General features: G+C 55.5%; 3 protein-coding genes across 4 annotated transcripts; 1 reads left to right on the top strand and 2 right to left on the bottom strand.

Moving 5' to 3' along the window:
* Positions 1 to 142: 142 nt before the first annotated feature.
* On the top strand, positions 143 to 6,714 carry RECQL4 (RecQ like helicase 4). The gene is made up of 23 exons (XM_016216652.2): positions 143 to 238; positions 303 to 336; positions 426 to 526; positions 742 to 882; positions 1,168 to 1,769; positions 1,849 to 1,948; positions 2,023 to 2,149; positions 2,269 to 2,388; positions 2,479 to 2,610; positions 2,695 to 2,787; positions 2,868 to 3,004; positions 3,437 to 3,520; positions 3,600 to 3,785; positions 3,862 to 4,041; positions 4,111 to 4,252; positions 4,327 to 4,589; positions 4,666 to 4,918; positions 4,989 to 5,118; positions 5,200 to 5,369; positions 5,439 to 5,619; positions 5,699 to 5,846; positions 5,986 to 6,094; positions 6,190 to 6,714. Exons 1-23 carry the CDS (start codon positions 155 to 157, stop codon positions 6,312 to 6,314), a joined length of 3,642 nt encoding a protein of 1,213 aa, XP_016072138.2. The 5' UTR covers positions 143 to 154; the 3' UTR covers positions 6,315 to 6,714.
* SLC33A2 (solute carrier family 33 member 2) lies at positions 6,711 to 8,817 on the bottom strand. The gene is made up of 5 exons (XM_016216627.2): positions 7,965 to 8,817; positions 7,521 to 7,668; positions 7,313 to 7,437; positions 7,137 to 7,246; positions 6,711 to 7,046 (listed from the first exon to the last, which is right to left on the bottom strand). Exons 1-5 carry the CDS (start codon positions 8,644 to 8,646, stop codon positions 6,873 to 6,875), a joined length of 1,239 nt encoding a protein of 412 aa, XP_016072113.1. The 5' UTR covers positions 8,647 to 8,817; the 3' UTR covers positions 6,711 to 6,872.
* Positions 7,960 to 21,580, bottom strand: GPT (glutamic--pyruvic transaminase). Of its 2 annotated transcripts, XM_087825571.1 has the most exons (13): positions 21,471 to 21,580; positions 19,345 to 19,513; positions 19,134 to 19,223; positions 18,950 to 19,058; positions 18,667 to 18,800; positions 18,272 to 18,515; positions 18,053 to 18,132; positions 17,843 to 17,979; positions 17,582 to 17,756; positions 17,346 to 17,501; positions 17,147 to 17,259; positions 16,964 to 17,071; positions 7,960 to 8,025 (listed from the first exon to the last, which is right to left on the bottom strand). In XM_087825571.1, the coding sequence occupies exons 1-12, from the start codon at positions 21,578 to 21,580 to the stop codon at positions 16,981 to 16,983; spliced, it is 1,608 nt and encodes a 535-aa protein (XP_087681697.1). In that variant the 3' UTR covers positions 7,960 to 8,025; positions 16,964 to 16,980. The 2 variants fall into 2 exon arrangements, with proteins under 2 accessions (XP_087681697.1, XP_087681698.1); XM_087825572.1 differs by lacking the exons at positions 7,960 to 8,025; positions 21,471 to 21,580 and having other exon boundaries at positions 16,567 to 17,071; positions 19,345 to 19,511.
* Between the last annotated feature and the right edge of the window lie 206 nt (positions 21,581 to 21,786).

Here is a 21,786-nt window from a genome sequence, read left to right as displayed (position 1 = left end):
TGGCTGCCGCGGCCAGGCGGTGGCTCCGACGCCCCACCTCCGACCGCGCCGAGGGCCACCATTGGCTGCCGGCCGGCGCTGCCTCGGGGCGGGAGATACGCGGGGCGCGCGGCGCGGGGTGCTCGGCGCGGAGCCCGCCGGGCCGGCGCGCGCCATGGAGCGGCTGCGGGACGTGCGGGCGCAGCTGCAGGCGTGGGAACGCGCGTTCTGGCGGCAGCGCGGGCGGCGGCCGGTCCAGGTACTGGGCGCCCGGGGCTGGGAGGCTGAGGGGGCTGCCCTCGGCTGACGCGCTCCCTTCACAGGAGGACGTGGAAGCGGCGCCCAAGGAGACCCGCGGTGAGCTCGCGGGCGCGGGAAGAGGCGAGGGCCGAGGGAGCCGAGAGGGACCCGCCGAACCCTGAGCACTGCCCCGCCCCTGCCCCTAGCACTCTACCGCGAGTACCGCGCCCTGAAGGAGGCCCTGGGCCAGGCCGGCGACGTCGGGCCCCGCGTCCCCCTGCAGTCGCTGCCGGAGGCAGCAGAGGAGGTACCCTGGTCGCGATACCCTACCTTGAGGCTTAGTTTTCTGCGTGGCGGAGCCAAGAGGAGTCGTGGCCAAGCCTCCGTGGGGCACAGAATTTGGGAGGAGGGCTGGGCGGAGGAGGGCCCGGTCCCCCTCCAGGTGTCTGAGGGTCTGGGGAGGGGGGCAGGAGACACCTCTGTCCCCCACACCAGCCTTTCCGTCCGTACTGTCTCCTGCAGATGCCGGAGCCTAGCTGCTGGGGGTCCCATCTGAATCGGGCTGCAACCCAGAGTCCCCACCCTCCTCCAGGGCCGAGCCCCAGTGGGTCTGTGCGGGACTATGCGAAGAGGCTTAAGGCAAACCTACAGGGCGCCGTGCGGGTGAGCAGCAAGGTGGTTCAGGCCGGGCCCAGGTTTGCCCTGGCCCAGGGGCAGGATCACCAGGCACCCCTCCACGCACATGCACGTGCTTGCACTAGCGCACACACCCCTCCAGCACTAACCAGGCCACAGCTTCTGAAAGGAGGTCAGGGCCAGTTTCTGCTCTCAGTTTCCTTTCTATTCCAGCCTCATTGAGGGTGGGGTTAGGGGGACTCTGACAGGTTCCAGAGTCTGTGGCAGCCCAGAGCCTGAGTTCCTGCTTGCTTGCCTGTCTCCCCCTCCCAGGCTGGGCCAGACCTGGGCCCAATACCACGGCCTCCACGAAGACCCTCACCCAAGGTGCCTTACCTGGGGCCATCATCTGCAGGAACTGCCCCTGTGTCTCCTAAAGAAGTCAGTGAGATACCCCCCCAGCTTCCCAGGCCCCAGCTGAGGCCAGGCCGACTCCAGCAGCTGCAGGAATCCTTGAGCCTGCGGCTGGGCTCCCTAGATCCTGGCTGGCTGCAGCGGTGTCACAATGGGACCCTAGATTTTCTGGGGACTTCTAAGGTCTGCCAGCCTGTCCTGGGTACAGAGGAGCCACAACCCCTGACTTTAGGTGTCCCATCTGTCCTTGGCCCCAGCACAGGCCCTGAGGCACCTTTACAGGGCCCAGAGGCTCCAGCTCTAGTGGTGGCTGGAGTCAGTGCAGGGAGCCCCCTACTGGGCAGCAGTCAAGGCAAGAAGCAGAGACGGAGTGCAGAGCCAAAGGGGACCTCTGCACAGATCCAGCAGCACAGTGACGAAGCAGGTGCCCCGCTGGAGGGAGCCAGGGCTGGAGTGCATGCAAAAGATTGTCCAGGGGAGCCCATGCAGTCACAGCCCCTCACCAGCCCCCCAGCCCCCAGGTAATACAATTTGGGTTTCCTTGAGTTGGGCTAGGGTGTGGAGGGCTATGGGCAAGGCCCACCTGTATGTCCATTCTAGGCCAGCTGTTTGGGACAGGGGTAATTATGTTCGGCTCAACCTGAAGCAGAAACGCTGTGTTCGGGGCCCAGCCCTGCGTGGCAGACTCCTCCGAAAGCAGGTGAGATAGTGGAAGGCGCTTCCCTCATCCCTCCTGCCCCTCGCCTTGTGACCCTCCTTTGTGCCCCACCCCAGGCATGGAAACAGAAGTGGAGAAAGAAAGTGGAATATTTGAGGGGTAGGCAACCCAGAGCCACAGTCAAGGATTCTTGCTTCCAATGTGGGCAACTTGGCCACTGGGCATCGCAGTGCCCCAGACCAGGTAAGGCCTCTGTCCTGGATAGTGTGTTGGGCCAACATTGCTTGGAAAGGGTATTGTGTTCTTTGGGGTGCGGCCAGTTTGGCTTAAGCAAAAGGCCCTCCTCTAACTCCCTACCCCAGGCCCAAAACCTACCCTGGCCCCCAAGAAGGAGGGTGACAAAGATGAAGATGACATGCAAATGCTGCTCACATTGGAGGAAGTGGCTCAGAGGACGGATACTGCCTACCGCCAGCTCCCTGGTGAGCAGAGAGATAGCCACCTGCCTTCTTGTTGGAATGATGCGAGCCTAGCCTAGAGCTTCCACACCACCCTCTCTTGTCTGCCCCCAGCAAGTACAGAAGATACAGAGCCTGCTGGGTCTGAGTTGCTGGCTCCCATGGAGGGGCCTGTGCCTGGCGCACCCTGCCCGCCCCCAACTGTGCCACCACTCTACTGCCGGGGGCCCTTGGGGCAGGTGGCAGGTGAGCAGATGCCTACCAGCCTAAAACCTTTACTGAAAGGTGGGGGCAACTCTGGGCCACACCAACCAACACCTGTGTTCATAGAGACGCCAGCTGAGGTGTTTCAGGCCTTGGAGCAGTTGGGGCACCGAGCCTTCCGCCCTGGGCAGGAGCACGTGGTCATGCGAATCCTGTCTGGTGAGCATGGCTGCCAGGGGGAGTGAGGTGGAGCTGAGGCCAGGCCACAGAGCAGCACTGCTGACCTCGGTCCTACCTAGGCATGTCCACACTGCTGGTGCTGCCTACCGGTGCTGGCAAATCCCTGTGTTACCAACTCCCTGCACTGCTCTATGCCCGGCGAAGCCCATGTCTCACTCTGGTCATCTCTCCTCTGCTGTCCCTCATGGACGACCAGGTGTGTGGACAGAACCCTCAGACATGAGTGGAAGGCAGGCACCGGCACCCACAGCTTTTCTGTTCCCTTGGGCCGCTTCTTACTCTACCTCAGAGCCGTGAGGGTCCCAACAGTTCTCAGACCACCAGCTCGGTCCACAGTCCTCAGCCTGGCAGTGGCCTGAGGGCAGGAAGAACATGGCTCTCCAGATCCTCCCCTAAAAGGAGTAGTGGGGGAGGGAGACATCCCCAATGGGGCCTGTCCCTAGTGCTCCTGAGCCCAGGCCCAGAGGCAGCTCTGAACTCTTAGTTCTAGGACCCAGGGTTTAGTGTATTTTCTCAGAAGACTTGGGGTGGATACAGCGGTAGCTGTCCAGCTGAGTGACTTGGAGAGGCGTCTGGGGAAGGGTCAGGGCTAGATAACCTTCAACAGGCTATGCTCCTGTATCTGCAGCTGTCTGGCCTGCCCTCAGGCCTGAAGGCTGCCTGCTTGCACTCAGGCATGACCAGGAAGCAGCGAGATTCTGCCCTGCAGAAGGTGAGGGGCCTCACTGGTCAAGACCCTTGGGGGTGGCAGGCAGGGCCCTCGATGGTGGTCCTGACCTTGCTATCCACAGGCTCGGGCAGCCCAGGTACATGTGCTGATGCTGTCACCTGAGGCACTGGTTGGAGCTGGAGCTGGGGCCGGGGGCCCTGCCTGCCTCGCTCAGCTGCCCCCGGTGGCCTTTGTCTGTGTTGACGAAGCCCACTGCCTCTCTCAGTGGTCCCACAACTTCCGGCCCTGCTACCTACGCATCTGCAAGGTGAGCCTTGTCCTGGATATAGATGAGCAGGTAAGGGAGGTGGGGTGGGCATCCTCACTGCCCCACTCCTGCACAGGTGCTGCGGGAACGCCTCGGTGTACACTGCTTTCTGGGTCTCACGGCCACAGCCACACACAGCACCGCTCTTGATGTGGCCCAGCACCTAGGCATCGCCAAGGAGGCTGTACTCAGGGGACCAGTCACCATCCCTACCAACCTGCACCTCTCCGTGTCTATGGACAGGGACCCAGACCAAGTAGGTGTGCACACACCTGGTAGAGGTTTTGTCTTTCAAATACCTGCATTGACTACTATCTCTCACCAGGCTCTGGTGACACTGCTGCAGAGTGACCGTTTCCGCTCCCTGGACTCAGTCATCGTCTACTGCAACAGACGGAAGGACACTGAGCGTGTCTCCGCTCTGCTCCGTACCTGCCTGCCTCAGGCCAGGGCTCTGGGGCCTGGAGGTGAGGCTAGGGCAGGGCTGTGCCCACAGACTTGCCCAGGCATGCACCCCACCAACCATCTGTCTTTCATGCAGGCCAAGCCCTGGAGGCCGTGGCTGAAGCCTATCATGCCGGCATGTGCAGCCGGGAGCGGCGGCGGGTACAGCAGGCCTTTATGGAGGGCCGGCTGCGGGTGGTGGTAGCCACAGTGGCCTTTGGGATGGGACTGGACCGGCCAGATGTGCGGGCTGTGCTGCACCTGGGGCTGCCCCCGAGCTTCGAGAGCTACGTGCAGGCTGTGGGCCGGGCCGGGCGCGATGGGCAGCCTGCACACTGCCACCTCTTTCTGCAGCCGCAGGTTGGTACCTACCAACTTGAGCTCCCTCCACCCCTCCCAGTGCCATGGCTGCACATTCACAGCTGTCCTGCTGCAGGGCGAGGACCTTTGGGAGCTGCGTAGACATGTGCATGCCAATGCCACCGACTTCCTTGCTGTGAAAAAGCTGGTACAGCGTGCATTCCCGCCCTGCACCTGCTCCCGGCCGCTGTCGGAACAGGAGGGAGGCGAGAGACAGGAGAGGTGCTCGTCCACGCAACCCAGCTGTGAGCAAACAGCCCGGTGCCCAGGCCACAAGCGGGCACTCCCAGTGCAGCTAACAGTGCAGGCTTTGGACATGCCTGAGGAGGGTAAGGAACTGGGGCAGGTGTTGGGGTCACCTCATAGCCCCATGTTCTCTGAGTCCAGCTCTTCCCCTAGTCATTGAGACCCTGCTATGCTACTTGGAGCTGCACCCACAGCGCTGGTTAGAGTTGCTGGCACCCACCTATACCCATTGCCGCCTGCGATGCCCTGGGGGACTCACCCAGCTCCAGGCCCTGGCCCACAGGTGAACACACATCCTACCCCAGAATGGTGACAGGGACAGAGGACCTGGGCTGCCAATCACTCTTCCCTTTCCCTGGCATAGGTGTCCCCCCCTGGCTGTATGCTTGGCCCAGCAGCTGCCTGAGAACACAGGTCGGGGAAGCAGCTCTGTGGAGTTTGACATGGTCGAGCTGGTGGACTCCATGGGCTGGGAACTGGCCCCCGTGCAGAATGCCCTCCACCAACTGCAGTGGGACCCAGAGCCCAGGACAGGTGTGCCCTACTCCTGGCCCTGTATGCCACCTGCCTGCCAACCTGCCCATCTAACAGGCTTTCTGGCAGGTGTGCGTCAGGGCACAGGGGTGCTGGTGGAGTTCAGCGAGCTGGCCTTCTACCTGCACAGCCCCGGGGACCTGTCGGCCCAGGAGAAAGACCAGATCTGTGACTTCCTATATGGCCGAGTGCAGGCCAGAGAGCAGGAGGCCCTGGCCTGCCTGCACCTTGTGTTCCAGGCCTTTCACAGGTGCCAGAGAGGGTGGGCATAGTGTGGTTCCCCACCCCCCACCCCAGAGGGTGCCTCTGACGAGCTCATCCCACCCCAGCGTAGCCTTCCCCAGCTGTGGGCCATGCCTGGAGCAGCCGGACGAGGACTGCAGCGCCCGACTAAAGGCCCTGCTCAGCCACTACTTTGAGAAAGAGGGCCCAGGGGGCAAGGAAGAAGCACAAGGTCCAGAGCCAGGGCAGGCTGAGGTGAGTACTAGCCCCTCCTGGTCCTGGGACAAGATTAGGCAGCCACATGCACACACACTTGCCTCCTGCCCTGCACCCAGGCCCTGTGGAGTGGGGTACCCTGGAAACTCAGGTTGTTCTGACATGCTTCCACCCTCAGCTCCAGGACTGGGAGGACCAGATCCGCAGGGACATCCGCCACTTCCTATCCTCGTGGCCAGAGCAGCAGTTCTCCGGCAGGGCTGTGGCCCGCATATTCCACGGCATTGGTGAGGGCCTTGGAGGCTCGGTCTCAACACAGGCATGGGCAAAGGGCTGGACCCAGGTGACAGTCTTCAGGGCCTTTTCCTCCATTCCACCACAGGAAGCCCCTGCTTTCCAGCCCAGGTGTATGGGAGGGACCGGCGCTTCTGGAGGAAGTACCTGCACCTGAGCTTCCACGCCCTGATAAACTTGGCCACAGAGGAGATCCTGCTGTGGGGCCGTTGACCACCTTGCCTCAAACAGGCCCTGTGCCCCATGTCAGACACAAATGTGAACAGGGGTGTATCATAGCATGGAGAATGGCAGGTGTAAGGCAAAGACAAGGGGATATCAGTGACCAGGACAGTGACTGACCACGTTGGGCAAAGCCCACTGCCAGGAATGTGGGCACAAGGAGGCCCCCAAAATACAGAATAAAAGATGCTTGCCCTGGCTGGTGTGGCTCAATTGGTTGGGCATCATCCCATGCACCAAAAGATTGCCAGTTTGATTCCCAGTCAGGGCACTTGCTGGCTCGCAGGCCTGACCCCCAGTGGGGGCCTGCAGGAGGCAGCCAATCAGTGACTCATCAATATTTCTATCTCTCCTCCGTCTGTAAAATTAAAGCATTTTAGTAAAAAAATCAAAAATATTTTTTAGTAAGATGCTCAAGTTGTTTTTAGGGACCCTCCTTTCCAGTGGGGCGGTGCCAGTCTCAGGACAGCCTCGGGAACCACACATCCCAAACAGACACAAACAGGCCATAGTCACACTTGGCTTTATTGACTAGTCTTCCCACCCAGCTCAGGCCAGGATTCTGGGTGCCAGGCCCAGGTATAGAATGGGCGTGACTGAGAGAGCAAGGAACAGTGAGAAACAGAGGTGTAGCCCCAGGCTGTCGGCCAGGGCTCCAGCCAGTGTACCTAGCAGCAGTTTCCCCAGCAGCTCCAGTGTGGCCAGGAGGCTGTAGTGTGTGGCCTGAGGTGGAGGGGGGCAGGGAAGGTCAGATTAGGACTTGCTTGGAGCCCAGCCCAGCATCCCCTCGGTGTCCCAGCCATGCCTCCTCACCTGCAGGACGCTGGGTGCCAACTGGCTACAGCGCATCATCAGGGTGAAGGTGGCAGTTGTGACCAGGCCCCCCAGGAAGTGCTGCAGACACAGGCTCAGCAAGGCTGCCCCTGGGAGGACCAAGGTCAGCCGGGTCCAGGATGTATGATGTTCCTCCCCCCTGCCCAGCCCCTTACCTCTCAGGACTGTGCCAGGGCCCAGCTTGGCCCCCAGGGTGTCCAGGTAGAAGAACAGGGTGGTCTGGCAGGCAAGGCCCCCAAGACGGAACTGAAGTACTGATCTCAGCAGGGGCAGCAGCTTCCTGGGGTGGGGAGACGGCAGGTCAGGGGTTTGGGGCAGATTAAGGGGTGGGCAGATGAGTGGGACAGGCTGAGGAAAGCTCACCGGTGCCTGGACAGCAGAGCCCCACCCAGGGATGAGCCAGCAATGGAGCAGGCCATGGCGCCCACACTGTTCCACAGCCCTAGCTCCGGGGTGGAGAGGCCTCTGTCCAATAAGAGGAGTGGGAACAGACTGCTGGCGCCCTGCTCACCTGTGGGGAGAACGTGAGGAGGTATGAGCCCGCCTCCCTTTTTTCCCCACCTGGGGCCTTGGTCATATTCCTCAGCCAGACTGCTACTCCGCAGAGTCAGCATGGCTAAGGGGTTGTGGCTGGAGTTCAGAGTGGCCATGCAGCTAAAGCTGAAGAAGGACAAGACACAAGGCCCAGCTGCAGGGCATGCCCCAGAAAGGGCAGCCCTGTGAGTGAGTTCCAGGGCTCCCGGGCACCCACCTGGAGCTCCCCCAGGTCCCCACCCCTGCTGTTGCCTGACTTAAGCTCTCACTCACCCAGCTTGTAAGTGAGCACAAAACCTGCAGTCCATTGGGTCCCCGGCACAGCCAGCAAGTCCTGCAGAAGGTAGAGGGTGTGTGGGGGAAGTTCTGAGGGCTGAGGCGAAGGCAGTTGTTGCAGGGCCGGTGCAGCCCAAGCCAGGGCAGCAGCTAGCCAGTAGGTGGCAGCCAGGAGCAGAAACAGCTGGGGCCAGGAGAGGGTGGGCACAAGGGCCAGCAGCCCACCCCCCGCCAGCACTGACCCTAGCTTGTAAGCGACCACCTGCACGGTATTGCCAGGTCCCAGTTCCGCGGGTTCCAGGAGCTGCACAGCCAGTGTGTCAAGGGCCACATCCTGCACAGCTGCACCCAGGTTCAACAACAGAAGCAGCCCTGCCACGATAACCGGCAGCTCAGCCTGGCCAGCTTCAGCAGGAGGTAGGGCTGCCAGCAGTCCGCACACCAGGCCCAGAGTAGCCGTGCTGAGCATCAGCCAAGCCCTGGGGGAGCCCCGCATGTCCAGCAGTGGGGCCCACACTAGCTTGGAGAGCCAGGGCACGTACAGCATCTTGGCCAGTCCCACACGAGTCAGGGAGAGGCCACCAGCTCGCAGCAGCATGGGCAGCAGACCAGACTGCAGCCCGTAGGGCAGGCCCTGCACCAGGTAGAGACCAGCCAGCGGCAGCAGCTTCCCCCGCATGGCCAGGAGAGCGGGTCTGGGGCCGGGTTGGGGGCTGGGGCCGAGTTCAAGGCTGGGCCTAGGGTGGAACAAGGCGGAACGGTTTCGTGTGTGACCTGGTCAGGTCAAGGGTCACGCGGTGGCATGGCCTTTGGACTTGGTCAGAAGGAGCTAGGGTTGGATAGGCTGGTGTCCGTACCTCCGTAGAAGAGCAAGCCCTCCTTTGCCCTGGGAACCGCTCAGGCCACAGCGCAGCCTGGAAGCGCAGGCCATAGAGCAGCGAAGCGGGCCAGAGCGCCCGCCATACTCAGGCGTCCCCGGTGGCCAACCTGGGTATTGCGGGTGAACGACAGGAAGCTGGACCTGGACTCATTCTGTTCTTTCTCAGGCTTATCAGACCACTTGGGACCTAGGTCTGAACTCTGCAGAAGTGCTTCATGGTATCTCACCAATAGCCCGCCGAGTCTCTCCAGCACTCCCCATGGAGGAGCTCGCCTCTTTTTTAATATTTTTAATCCTCACCCTAGGATATTTTTTCCATTGCTTTTCAGAGAGTGGAAAGGACAGAGAGAAACATCCATGTGAGAGAGAGACATTGATTGGTTGCCTTCTGCAGTGCCCCAACTGGGGTCGAGCCTGCATCAGAGGTACATGCCCTTGGCCAGAATCAAACCCGGGACCCTTCAGTCTGAAGGCCAACACTCAAACCACTGAGCAAAACCAGCCAAGGCAGAGCTGGTTTCTTAAAGTTCCACTGTCTAGCACAGGGCAGGTACTTCTGCCCCTGGCCCTGCCTGTGTTTGTGGTTTCAGCAGTGACCAAGCTCCCAAGCCCAGCCTATTCCGGCTGGCCCTGCCAAGAGAAGCCGAAAATGTGGGTCCACTGTGGCCTCTCCTACCCAGAGCTGCACGCTTGAGGATAAGAACTGCCTCCAGTCTCTGAGCCCATGGGTCCCTGAAGCTGACCCTAGACCCACTTGCAGACACTTGAGCCAATGCACTCTGTCAGGTGCTAGGGTCACTATAAGTGGGTTTCATTTCTACATATTTTGGGGTTCTGAAGTTTCCTCATCTTTAAAATAGGGACTACCAAGGGGATTCCAAGACGGCAATGGATTGAGTGGAAGCTACACTGACACTCTCCCAGGACCAAACTGAAATTATAACTAAAATATAGAAAAACCATCCTGAATAATCAACTGCAACTGAAGACTAGCTGGAAAGAACCCTCAAAACGGAGGAAAAGTGGAGACCACACAGAGACGTGTAGGAAGTGCAGACACGAGAGGGCTGGCTGGGCTCCCACAGACAGCAGCTGAAGGTCTGGAGGGAGATCTCAGCTCTGGGGGTTCTGAGAACTCTGGGGTCTAAACACCAACCTGGGCTTCCCAGCCCAGAGCACCAGAACTGAGAAAGGTGCCCACGTAGCATCTGACTGTGAAAAGCAGCAGGGTTTCTCTCTGCTAGGGAGAGAGAGCTGGAAATGCAAGCACCTTCTTAAAGAGCCAATGAGCAGTTTCGTGTGCAGCCGCTCACCTTGGGCTCCAGCAGAGGGAGGGCAGAGTGAACTGGAGCTGTGTGAGGAGAATCTAGGTTGTGGACTCTGGAGACAGAGCTCAGAGGTCACGCATCTGGACTCCGGTGGTGAGTCATTACCCCATACAGCAGAGGACATCTTTCTCAAGCAGACTTTTGCCAGCCAGACAGCTTTTGTCTGGAGGGGAAGCAATTGCCCCACCCACTGGAAAACCTCTCACCCCACCCTGTGGAATTTACACTTTGCTGTGGTCTACAGCATGAGGTGCTTTAAGGTGGATCTCTGGATGTTTTGAGTCTTTGCCTGATCTGCTTCGAGACCCCGGCCTTGGAAAAGCCACTTTGGTGTGCATCTTGGTCCTGTCCAAATGCACAGCCCCAGCAGAAGGAAAAACAAGCCAGCCCAGTAGAGGGAACCACAAGCCATGGGTTGTTGATAGCTCCAAACAGGATTCTCAAGACCAGTAACAAACAGCATCTGATACTGGCCTGCACTAGAGACCCTACAAAAAGATTGAGTCCTGGCACATCTACCTAATACATAGAAACAAACCCAAATAGGTATCCAAAATGAGGAGACAAAAAAACAAGCCCCAAATGAAAGAACAAGAGAAGTCTCCAGAAAAAGAGCTAAATGAAATGGAGATAAGCAACCTATCAGAGCTAGAATTCAGAATGATGACTGTAAGGATGCTCAACAGCATGAGAAGAGATATGGAAACTATAAAGGAAATTAAGAACAACATAGAAAAAATAAAAAATACATTAGAAGGCATAAATAGATTAGAAGAAGCTGAACATGAAATCAGCAAATTAAAAAATAGGGTAGAAAAAAAAACATTCAATCAGAGATCCAAAAAGAAAAAACAAATAGCTCAGCCGGCATGGCTCAGTGGTTGAGCAGTGACCTATGATCTAGGAGATTGTGGTTCAATTCCCAGTCAAGGCACATGCCCCATTTGAGGACTTAATCCTCAACTTACAATCCTATAAGCAGGGGGCATGCAGGAGGCAGCCAAGCAATGATTCTCTCTCATCATTGATGTTTCTATTTCTCTCTCCCTCTCCCTTCCTCTCTCTGAAATCAATAAAAATATATTTTAGGAAAGAAAAAAGAAAAAACAATTAAAAAACAGGAGGACAGTTAAGGGAGCTGTGGGACAAAATGAAACGTAACAATATTCACATTATAAGAGACACAGAAGGAGAAGAGACTACGCAAGGGATAGAGAATTTGTTTGAAGAAATAATGGCAGAAAACTTTCCTAACCTGATCAAGGAAAAGGTGACACAAGTTCAGGAGGCACAGAAAGTCCCAAGCAAGAAGAACCCAAAGAGGCCCACACCCAGACACATCATAATTAAAATGCCCAAAATTCAACACAAAGAGAGACTCTTAAAGGCAGGTAGAGAAAAGCAATCTGTTACCTACAAAGGAGCTCCCATAAGGCTGTCAGCTGACTTCTCATCAGAAACTCTACAGGCCAGAAGGGAGTGGCATGAAGTATTCAAGGTAATGCAAAACAAGGATCTGAAACCAAGACTACTCTATCCAGCAAGGCTATCATTCAAAATAGATGGTGAAATAAAGAGCTTCCCAGACAAAAAAGGCTAAAGGAGTTTATCACGAACAAACCAGCATTGCAGGAAATATTAAAGGGTCTGCTGTAATAAGTAGAAATAGAGAGAGAAACATAGGCATAAAGAAGTAAAATGGCAATAGACAAATACATATCAATAATAACCTTAAATGTAAATGGATTAAATGATTCAAAAGGCATGAGGTAGCTGAGTGGATAAGAAAACATGACCCAAATATATGCTGCCTAAAGAGACCCACCTCAGAACAAAAGGCTCACACAGGATGAGAGTGAAGAGACAGAAAAAAATTTTTCCCTGCAAATGGAAATGAAACAAAGCTGGGGTAGCAACACTCATATCTGAAAAAATAGACTTCAAAATAAAGACCATAAGGAGAGACAAGAAAGGTCACTACATAGTATTAAAGGGATCAATCCAACAAGAGGATATAACTCTGATAAACATATATGCACCCAATATAGGAGCACCTAAGTTTATAAAAAAACTTCTGGAGGATTTTAAGGGAGAGATTGACAGCAATACAGTCATAGTTGAGGAATTTAACACTCCACTGACTTCACTGGATAGATCTTCCAGACAAAGAATCAACAAGGAAACAGTGGCTCTAAATGACACAAGAGATCAGATGGATTTAATTGACATTTACAGAACATTCCACCCCAAAGCTGCACAATATACATTCTCCTCAAGTGTGAATGGGACATTCTCAAAGATAGACCATATCTTAGGACACAGAACAGGTCTGTACAAGTTCAAGAAGACTGAAATCATATCAAGCATCTTCTTGGATCACAATGGAAAAAAATTAGAAATCAACTACAATAAAAACAAAAAAAAACATTCAAACACATGGAGGCTAAATAGCATGTTACTAAACAATGAATGGGTTACCAATGAGATCAAGGAAAAAATCAAACACACTTCCTGGAAATAAATGAAAATGAACACACAACAACCCAAAATCTATGGGACATAGTGAAAGCAGTCCTGAGAGGGAAGTTCATAGCACTGCAGGCCTCCCTCAAAAAGCAAGAAAAACTTCTAACAGACTCTCTAACCCTACAATTTAAAGACTTAGAGAGAGAACAAAAAGAAAAGCCCAGAGGAAGTAGAAGGAAGGAAATAATAAAGATCAGAGCAGAAATAAATGACCTAGAGATTAAAAAAACAATACAACAGATCAATGAAACCAAGAGCTGGTTCTTTGAAAAGATAAACAAGATTGATGAACCTTTAGCCAGACTCATCAAGAAACAAAGAGAGAGGACCCAAGTAAACAAAATCAGAAATGAAAGAGGGGAAGTAACAACTGACCCAACAAAAATACAAAGAATTGTAAGAAAATACTATGAACTATACGCCACCAAGCTGGACAACCTGGACAAAAAGGACAAATTCCTGGAAACATACAACCTTCTAAAGCTGAATCAGGAAGAGACAGAAAACCTGAACAGGCCAATAACTGCTGATAAATTGAAGCAGGAATAGAAAACCTCCCAGCACACAAAAACCCTGGCCTGGATGGCTTCACAGGGGAGTTTTACCAAATATTCAAAGAAGAACTAACACCTACCCTCCTCAAACTATTCCAGAAAATCCAAGAGGGAGGAACACTTCCAAACTCTTTTTATGAGGCCAGCATTATCCTTATTCCAAAACCAGATAAAGACACTACAAAGAAAGAAAATTACAGGCCAGTATCCCTGATGAACATAAATGCTAAAATCCTCAACAAAATATTAGCAAATACGATCCAGCAATATATTAAAAAGATCATACACCATGACCAAGTGGGATTTATTCCAGGATGCAAGGCTGGTACAACATTCGCAAATCAATAAATGTGACACATCACATAAACAAACTGAAAGACAAAAATCACATGATCATATCAATAGATGCAGAAAAAGCATTCGACAAAATCCAACACCTATTTTTGATAAAAATGCTCAGCAAAGTGGGAATAGAGGAAACATACCTCAACATAATAAAGGCCATATATGACAAACCTACAGCCAACATCATACTCAATGGGCAAAAACTAAAACCATTTTTCCTAAAAACAGGAACAAGACAGGGGTGTCCACTTTCACCACTCTTATTCCACATAGTACTGGAAGTCCTTGCTACAGCGATCAGACAGGAAGAAAGCATAAAAGGTATCCAAATTGGAAAGGAGGAAGTAAAACTCATTATTTGCAGATGACATGATGTTGTACGTAGAAAATCCTAAAGACTCCCCTGCAAAACTACTAGATTTAATAAATGAATTCGGCAAGGCAGCAGGATACAAAATTAACACCCAGAAACTGACGGCATTTTTATACACCAACAATGAACTCTCAGAAAGAGAAACTTAAAAAACAATCCCATTTACCATTGCAACAAAAATATTAAGATACTTAGGAATAAACTTAACCAAGGAGGTAAAAGACCTGTACTCGGAAAACTACAGGACACTGAAAAAAGAGATAGAGGAAGATATAAATGAGTGGAAGAATATACCATGTTCATGGACTGGAAGAATTAACATCATTAAAATGTCTATACTACCCAAAGCAATCTATAGATTCAATGTAATCCCTATTAAAATACCAATAGCATATTTCACAGATCTAGAACAAACACTCCAAAAATTTATATGGAACCAAGAAAGTCCCCAAAGACCCTCAGCAATCTTGAGAAAGAAGAACAAAGGAGAGATCACAATACCAGATATCAGGTTATATTACAAAGCCACTGTAATCAAAACAGCCTGGTATGGGAGTAGGGGGGTGGGGAAAGACTAACCAAAGAGTTTATATGCATAACCCAAGAACACAGACAATAGTGTGGTGAGGGGGGAGGAGGTAAATGGGGAGAAACGGGGACATCTGTAATATTTTAAATAATAAAAAATAAAATAAATAATAATAATAAACCAGCCTGGTACTGGCACAAGAACAGACATATAAATAAGTGGGACAGAACAGAGAACCCAGAAATTGACCGATGCCATTACCCTCAATTAATATTTGACAAAGGAGGAAAGAACATACAGTACAGTAAAAACAGTCTCTTCAATAAATGGTGCTGGGAAAATTGGACACCTACATGCAAAAAAATGAAACTAGACCACCAACTTACACCATACACAAAAATAAACTCAAAATGGATAAAAGACTTAAATGTAAGACATGAAACCATAAAAATCCTAGAGGAAACCATAGGCAGCAAAATCTCAGACATCTCTTGTAGCAATATGTTTGTCGATACATCTCCTAGGGCAAGAGAAACAAAGGAGAAAATAAACAAATGGGAGCATCAAAATAAAAACCTCCTGCACAGCAAAAGAAACCATCAACAGAATGAAAAGGGAGCCCACTGTATGGGAGAACATATTTGCCAAAGACACACCTGATAAAGGGTTAATATCCAAAATATATAAGGAACTCATACAACTTAACAAAAGGAAGACAAACAATCCAATTAAAAAATGGGCAAAGGACTTGACACTTCTCCAAAGAGGGCACACAGACGCCAAGAGACATATGAGAAAATGCTCAATGTCACTAATCATCAGAGAGATGCAAATTAAACCACAATGAGGTGTCACCTCACACCCGTCAGAATGTCCACCATCAACAAATCAACAAATGACATGTGCTGGCGAGGGTGTGGGGAAAGGGGAACCTAGTGTATTGCTGGGGGGAATGCAGACTGGTGCAGACACTATGGAAAACAGTGTGGAGGTTCCTCAAAAAATTAAAAATGGAGCTGCCTTTTGACCCAGTGATCCCACTCCTAGGAATATATCCTAAGAATCCTGAAACACTAATCAGAAAGAACTTATGCACCCCTATGTTCATAGCAGTGTTATTTACAATAACCAATATCTGGAAACAGCCCAAGTGCCCATCAGTAGATGAGTGGATAAAAAAGCTGTGGGACATTCACACCATGGAATACTATGCAGCTTTAAAAAAGTAGGGACAGCATGGATGGACCTGGAGAGAATTATGCTAAGTGAAATAAGCCAGGCAGAGAAAGAAAAGTGTCACATGATCTCACTCATATGTGGAATCTAAAGAACATAATAAACTGATGAACAAAATGGATCCAGAGACACAGAAGCATGGAACAGACTGAGGGATCTCAGAGGGAAGGTGGAGGTGGGTGGGTAGGTGGGGAGATTAATCAAAGAAGTTATATGCATAAGTGCATAACCCATGGACACAGACAATAGTGTGGGGAAGGCCTGGGGGTGGGGCAGATGCAGGGTGGAGGGGATCAATGGGGGTGGAAAAGGGGAACATCTGTAATACTTTCAAAAATAAAGATAAATTTTAAAAAAGAAAAATGGGAACTACCATCCTGGCGGGTATGGCTGTTGGTTGAGCCTTATTCCCTGCATGGAGAGGTCGCCAATTGATTGCCAGTCAGGACACATGCCAGGGGTTGCAGGCCTGATCGCCAGTAGGGGGCGCGCAGGAGGCAATCAATGGTTCTCTCTCATGGATGCTTCTCTCCCTCTCTCTAAAATCAATAAAAAACACATTTTAATAAATAACTAAATAAAACAGGGACTACCATGCCTACCTCAGCGACACACAAGTGTCTGGCATGCACACAGTGGGCACTCATCCATATGTCCCAGTGGCAAGGACACAGGACTGCCACCTGCCTCCAGCCTGGGTCCTCCAGCCCAGCTCTCCCCAGGGTGTCTCTTCCTCAGCATCTTACCTGCTCTCTTCACCCTTGGGTGCTCCAGGTTGGGAGGGGGCCTCCCCTCACTGCCTCTAACCCAAGGACTGCATTTGCACTCCAATGTCACACACGCTCACCACACACTTCAAACACAACACAGGCTGAGAGAGACCCATTTGTTCCTTTGCTCCACCAGCAACCTCAGTGGCAGTTAGGAGGAAAACCAAGGCTTTCTCTTTGAGCCCCCAAGGTGGAGAACCAGCCCACCGGAGGGCACTGCGATGGCAGGAAGGTCACCTCTTCTGGGAGCCCTCCCTGACCATCCTCCTGAAGGCAGACCAGGCCTGGGTAGGAAGGCAGTCAGGACACAGGGTAGGTGCACACAGGCATGCGCACGTACACCAAGCACTCAGGCTCTCACAGCTTTATTAGAGGCCTGGAGAGAGGCAGGGGCCCAGCCCCACAAGCAGCAAGACCCCCAGAACCCAGGGCACTGTCAGTCCAGGCCATCGGACCTGGTCCCCAGCAGTACTCAGGAGTACTCGCGGGTGAACTTGGCATGGAACTGGCTCAGCTTTTCCAAAAGGGGACGCAGCTTCTCCATGGCTGGCAGGATGGTCATCCTAAAAGGGGAAGGAAGGTAAGCGAAAGGCAAAGGGCGTGGAAGCTGTGGGAAGAGGCTGCGCTGCGGGCCTCACCGAAAGTGGTAGGTGCCTTCCTGCTGTCCGAAGCCGCTGCCTGGCACCACGCAGATGCCGGTCTCCTCCAGCAGGCTCAAGCAGAAGAACATGTCCGGAGCGAGGCCCAGCTCCTGGTGGGAGGGAGTGGGGACCGTCAGGGCGGGGCGTCCCAGGCTCCGCCCTCCCTGTGGATCTGCCCTGCCCATTGGGTGCCCACCTGAGCGCGCTGAATGGCACGTGGGGGCAGCTGTATGCGCGGGAAGGAGTACATGGCACCCTGCACCGGGTTGCAGCGGATGCCAGGAGCCTCGTTGAAGACCTGCTCGGTGAGCTTGGCCTTGGCCGCCAGCTCCGCCAGCACCGCCTGCCTCTCCTGCGGAGGGCGCGCCCATCAGGTGTGCGGAGCGGCCCCAGCCCAGCCCACTCACCGCCCCACCCGCCCCTCCCGCTCACCGCCTGGAACTGCACGAAGGAGGGGTCCGAGGGCTCAGGCGGGCTGACCACCATGTCCAGCAGGACCTGGCCCGGCAGGGGCGGGCACAGCCGCACACTCATCAGCTTCTGCATCTGCTGCTGCACCGCGGCGTCCATGTTCACCACCTCCACGTAGCCGCCGCGGAACCCGCACCTGCGGAGCCCAGGCGAGCGTCGAGGCAGGGCCCCAGGAGGCGGCGGCCAGGGTCAGAAAGCCCCGCCCGTCCGGCCCGCACGCACTCGCCCATGTAGCCCTTGGAGACCGAGTGGAAGGAGGCGAGCTCCTGCTGCTCTGCGTACGGCGGCCCCATCTCCATGAGCACCTTCTTGAACGAGTGGAACTGAGAGCCTTCGGCGTACACGTTGTCCTGGTACACCTGCGCGAGCGTCGGAGTCACGCGGGCGCCCGCCGCCGGCCCCCGCCCCCGCCCCCCGCGGCCCTGCCGGCACCTCATCGGCCATCAGGAAGAGGTGCTCCTCGAAGGCGAAGCGGATCACGGCCTCAATGCACTCGCGGGTCTGCACCTGCCCTGGGGCGCGGGGGCGCGGCAAGTCCTGGGTCAGCCAGGAGCGAGGGCGCGCACAGCTCTCAGCCTGGCCGAGGGGCGGGGACGCGCTGCCGGGGCGGGGGGCGGGACCGGGAGGGGCAGGGCCGGGGCGGGGGCGCACCGGTGGGGTTGCCGGGGTTGATAACGCAGAGCGCGCGGGGGCGGCAGTGGTCACGCGCCTGAAGCAGCGCGCGCCGCAGCTCCGCCACGTCCAGCGCCCAGGCGCGGTCCTCGTCCAGGTAGTAGTCCACCTGCACTGCGCTGAGCTCCGCCAGCGCGGCCGAGTAGAGTGGGTACTGAGGGATGGGGATGAGCACACCCGTGCGTGTGCGACCCTCGCCGGCCACCAGCAACTTCAGCACTGTCTACACTCGGGATGAGGAGGCGGTGTTGGCCGGGCCAGGGGCTGCACCCGTCTTCCCTCCCCTACCCCCGCTCGGCCGTGCCAGGAGGAGCCTGGCCGGCCGGCCGCACAAAAAGAGCCATGGTGCCCTCCTGCCCTGTCCACCTGCCTACCATGATGGCATCGCTGGCCCCCGTGGACAGGAAGATGTTGCTGGGGTGGGCGGGTATGCCTCCGTCGCGCCGCTGGATGTACCGCGCCACGTCCTCGCGGATCAGCTGGATGCCGGAGCTCACACTGTAAGCCCCTATGCCAGGGTGCGGGGCAGGAAGAGGGAAGACCAGTAGGGTCCCTTGGCAGCCCTCCCGAAAAAGATCCTCCCCTCCACTCCTCTCCTCTCCCAGGCCAGCCTCCCTCCAGTTCTGCTCCTCCCTGGGGATTGGTACTGGCGCTTACCTAGGCTGTGGCCCCCACACGCCTGCAAGATGCTCTCTGCCCTTCTCTTGGCATCTTCAGGGAAGTCAGGGCTCTTCAGGAGATCCGGGTGGACACAGAGGGCCAGGACCTGGGAAGAGCAAGTGCTAAGGCCAGGGCACAGGGCTGACAGGGGTTGGGGTTGCCAGGGCAGTATGAGGCTCACCTGGCGCAGGAAGGTGATGGGTTTCTGCCCCATGGCATGTGCGTCCCCAATGTTGGCCTTGATGACCTCAGTGAAGGGCTTCTTCACACCCTGGGAGGATGGAGTTGGGGACACTGAGAATGGCCTTACCACTCCCACAAGCTCTTGTCCCATGTGATACTGGACTGCCTAGATGCAGCCTAGAGGGCAGTGGTGGGGTCCAGGACCATACCTGGCGCAGCTCCTGCTCCAGCTCCAGGGCACGTAGCACAATGGGGCCTCGAACAGCATACTCCATCCTCTTAACACAGGGGTTCATGGTGTCCAGTGTCAGCACCTTTTCCTTCAGCCCGTTCATTGCAGCCTGGCTGTGGTCACCTGCCCCCAAGGCCATGACCCTGCTAAGACCAGGCAGGAAGGAGGCTCAGGAGGTGGCAGGATCCAGAAGCGGGAATGAGGGAAGCTGAGTCCGGCTCAGTGGGCCAGGGCTGGTAACGGGGAGCCTGAGAAGGGGGCTCAAAGTAAGAGGGCACCCTCTTCACTGCAGCCTGTTGGCCTCACAGAAAGGAACGGGAAAGACTGAAGGCGGAGCTGGGGCTGCTGGGCCACCCGGCCCCGCCCCATCCATCTGGGCACCGCTCTGCCCCCAGGAGCCACAGGGAGTGGGTGAGGAGGCAGACAAGGCTTGGGGCTCAGCCCAGTGCCTGCCGTGTCCCCATGACAGGGGAACAGGAGTCCCACATGGGGGGTAGGGACACACGGTCCAGGAAGCTCTGTGGGACTGGGTCTGGGGGAGGGGAGGTGGGCTGAGTGCCCCAATGGGGTTGGCAGAGCTAGGCAGGGCTGAACCCCAAGGGGAGAATGGAGATTTACCCCAGCGGGGCTCGGAGGAGGCCTAGCCCTTTCAGGCCCCCCATCTTTGCTTGGGTCAGCAGGCCTATCTCCCAGGTAACTGAACCAGGCCTCAGGAATCCTGGGGTGTTGGGGGAGGGGAGTGAGGCACTCAGGGGGTTCCATCTGGCCCCTCCTGCGCAGGTGGCCATGGCCCAGGGCTGCAAGAGCCCCATGGCTGTACCTTGGTCGCGGTCAGCACTGCAAGACTGCAGTCTCTGGGTTGCAGGGTTGGGGGAGGGCCCTTGAAACCTGCTGCTCTGTGCTGGCGTGCCCTTTCACCAGGCCAGCCTGGGGCTGCCCTTGGGGCCACAGCACAGGCAGGGTGACCTCAGCTCTACTTCCCAGTTGCTGCTAATTGGTGGAGAGTGGAAGTGAGCAGTGATAGGCCCTTAGGGCCCCACCTCCATAGGCCCTGCCCAAGGGTGGCTACCCCAGCTATGGCATCTGAGGCTAAGCTGAGGGTCAGGGAGCCTTCCCTTCGAGCTGAGCTGTGGGCGGCTGCTCAGGCCAGAGGGGAGCCTTGGTTCCTCTGCTCCCACTGGCTGGAGAGGACACACAGGAACCCAGTGCTGGCCTAGCTCTCACCTCACGCCTTTTTGTTCCGTTGGCACTTCTCTGCGACTTCAGCCTCCCAGCTCGAGCAAGCCTGTCCCTCTGGCCCCCAGGCCAGAGTGCAAGTTAATATAGGCCCAGCCCCAGGCGGAGCTAGCCCTGCCCGCCCCCTGGCAGTGGGGCTCCAGTGGCAGCCTCAGTGGTAGGTGGACTTGGGCAGCTATACCAGCCCCCACACTAAATTTAACCAGCAGCCTACCCCTGACCCAGGTTGGACACCCCTCCAACCACAATGCTCAGGGAAGGGCTGGCCATGTGGACACTGGGCTGACCAGGCTGGTGTCCAGTGAGGAGGGGAAGGTGACCTGAACCCATGCCATCCAGCACTGGTGGCCATGCAATGCTGTTCTTTATGGACAGATGAACTGGCAGTGCCCTCAGCCTTCCCACGTAAGGCCCCTAAGGGGCCCCTTTCACCCCCACACATCATGCCTGGCCAGCTCAGAGACTGAGTGGCCAACTGCTGGCCCCCTTTGCCAGCCCAGGGAAAAGCTGGCAGCTAGGCCCCAGGATCAGGCTGCATGCCAGGAACAGGGAAACACCCCCTCACACACCCTGGTTTCTGATACTAGCCTTTTATGTCTTTGCCTCTCTGGCTCTGGCCCCTCCCTTCCCAAACCAGGATTTCTGCTCCTCTGACATGCATCCCTGGTCCCCAAAGAGCGTCCTTCCAAAGCTCCTTCTCCCCTCATGACAGCAAAGTGTTACAGAGGAGCCTCCAGGAGTCTGGGAAGGCAGGGCGCAGTAAGGGCCAGATTTCTTGCCCAGTGGCCATGGGCCTCACTCCCACGAAGGCTGGGCCACCACCATCGAGCCCAAGCATGCACCTACAGGCCCCAGACAGGTGCTCACAGGAATGGCGCACCCAGGCTCAGCAACATAGCAGCTCCCCACCATGGGGACGGTGGCCCAGCTGAGACACAACAAGGCAGGTGGCAGAAGGGCTCTTTATCAAGAGTCATAGAATGAAACAAGGTCTCTGTAGCCAGGTGCCCCCTGGGGATGGCTTCTGCCACAGGTCCATTCCAGAGTGAGGAAGTGGGGTCCTGGATGGGAAGATTGGGGAGGCCCGGCACTGGCTGCCCACCCACAGGGCATGTCGGGGTTTCCAGCAAAAGGCCCTGAAGCAGACTCTGGCTAGGCCTGGCATCAGGACCCTTGGCACCCT

Source organism: Miniopterus natalensis, chromosome 16, assembly GCF_054644295.1.
Source record: "Miniopterus natalensis isolate mMinNat1 chromosome 16, mMinNat1.hap1, whole genome shotgun sequence".
In the NCBI taxonomy this organism is placed as follows: domain Eukaryota; kingdom Metazoa; phylum Chordata; class Mammalia; order Chiroptera; family Miniopteridae; genus Miniopterus; species Miniopterus natalensis.
Note: the sequence above shows the minus strand (reverse complement) of the source record. Positions and strands in the feature narration are given on the sequence as shown.

Excerpts from the sequence above, each read along its gene's own strand:
- RECQL4 (XM_016216652.2), top strand. The coding sequence starts at position 155 with ATGGAGCGGCTGCGGGACGTGCGGGCGCAGCTGCAGGCGTGGGAACGC. Across the intron at positions 5,119-5,199 it reads CTCCAGGCCCTGGCCCACAG|GTGTCCCCCCCTGGCTGTAT; the intron begins GTGAACACACAT and ends TCCCTGGCATAG. Across the intron at positions 5,620-5,698 it reads GTGTTCCAGGCCTTTCACAG|CGTAGCCTTCCCCAGCTGTG; the intron begins GTGCCAGAGAGG and ends ATCCCACCCCAG.
- SLC33A2 (XM_016216627.2), bottom strand. The coding sequence starts at position 8,646 with ATGCGGGGGAAGCTGCTGCCGCTGGCTGGTCTCTACCTGGTGCAGGGC. Across the intron at positions 7,669-7,964 it reads TGTGCTCACTTACAAGCTGG|GTGAGCAGGGCGCCAGCAGT; the intron begins GTGAGTGAGAGC and ends TTCTCCCCACAG. Across the intron at positions 7,247-7,312 it reads CCCTGGCACAGTCCTGAGAG|GGGCAGCCTTGCTGAGCCTG; the intron begins GTAAGGGGCTGG and ends TGGTCCTCCCAG.
- GPT (XM_087825571.1), bottom strand. The coding sequence starts at position 21,580 with ATGACTCTTGATAAAGAGCCCTTCTGCCACCTGCCTTGTTGTGTCTCA. Across the intron at positions 18,516-18,666 it reads GGGCCAGCGATGCCATCATG|ACAGTGCTGAAGTTGCTGGT; the intron begins GTAGGCAGGTGG and ends TCCCGAGTGTAG. Across the intron at positions 17,260-17,345 it reads GTGCCATTCAGCGCGCTCAG|GAGCTGGGCCTCGCTCCGGA; the intron begins GTGGGCACCCAA and ends CCCTCCCACCAG.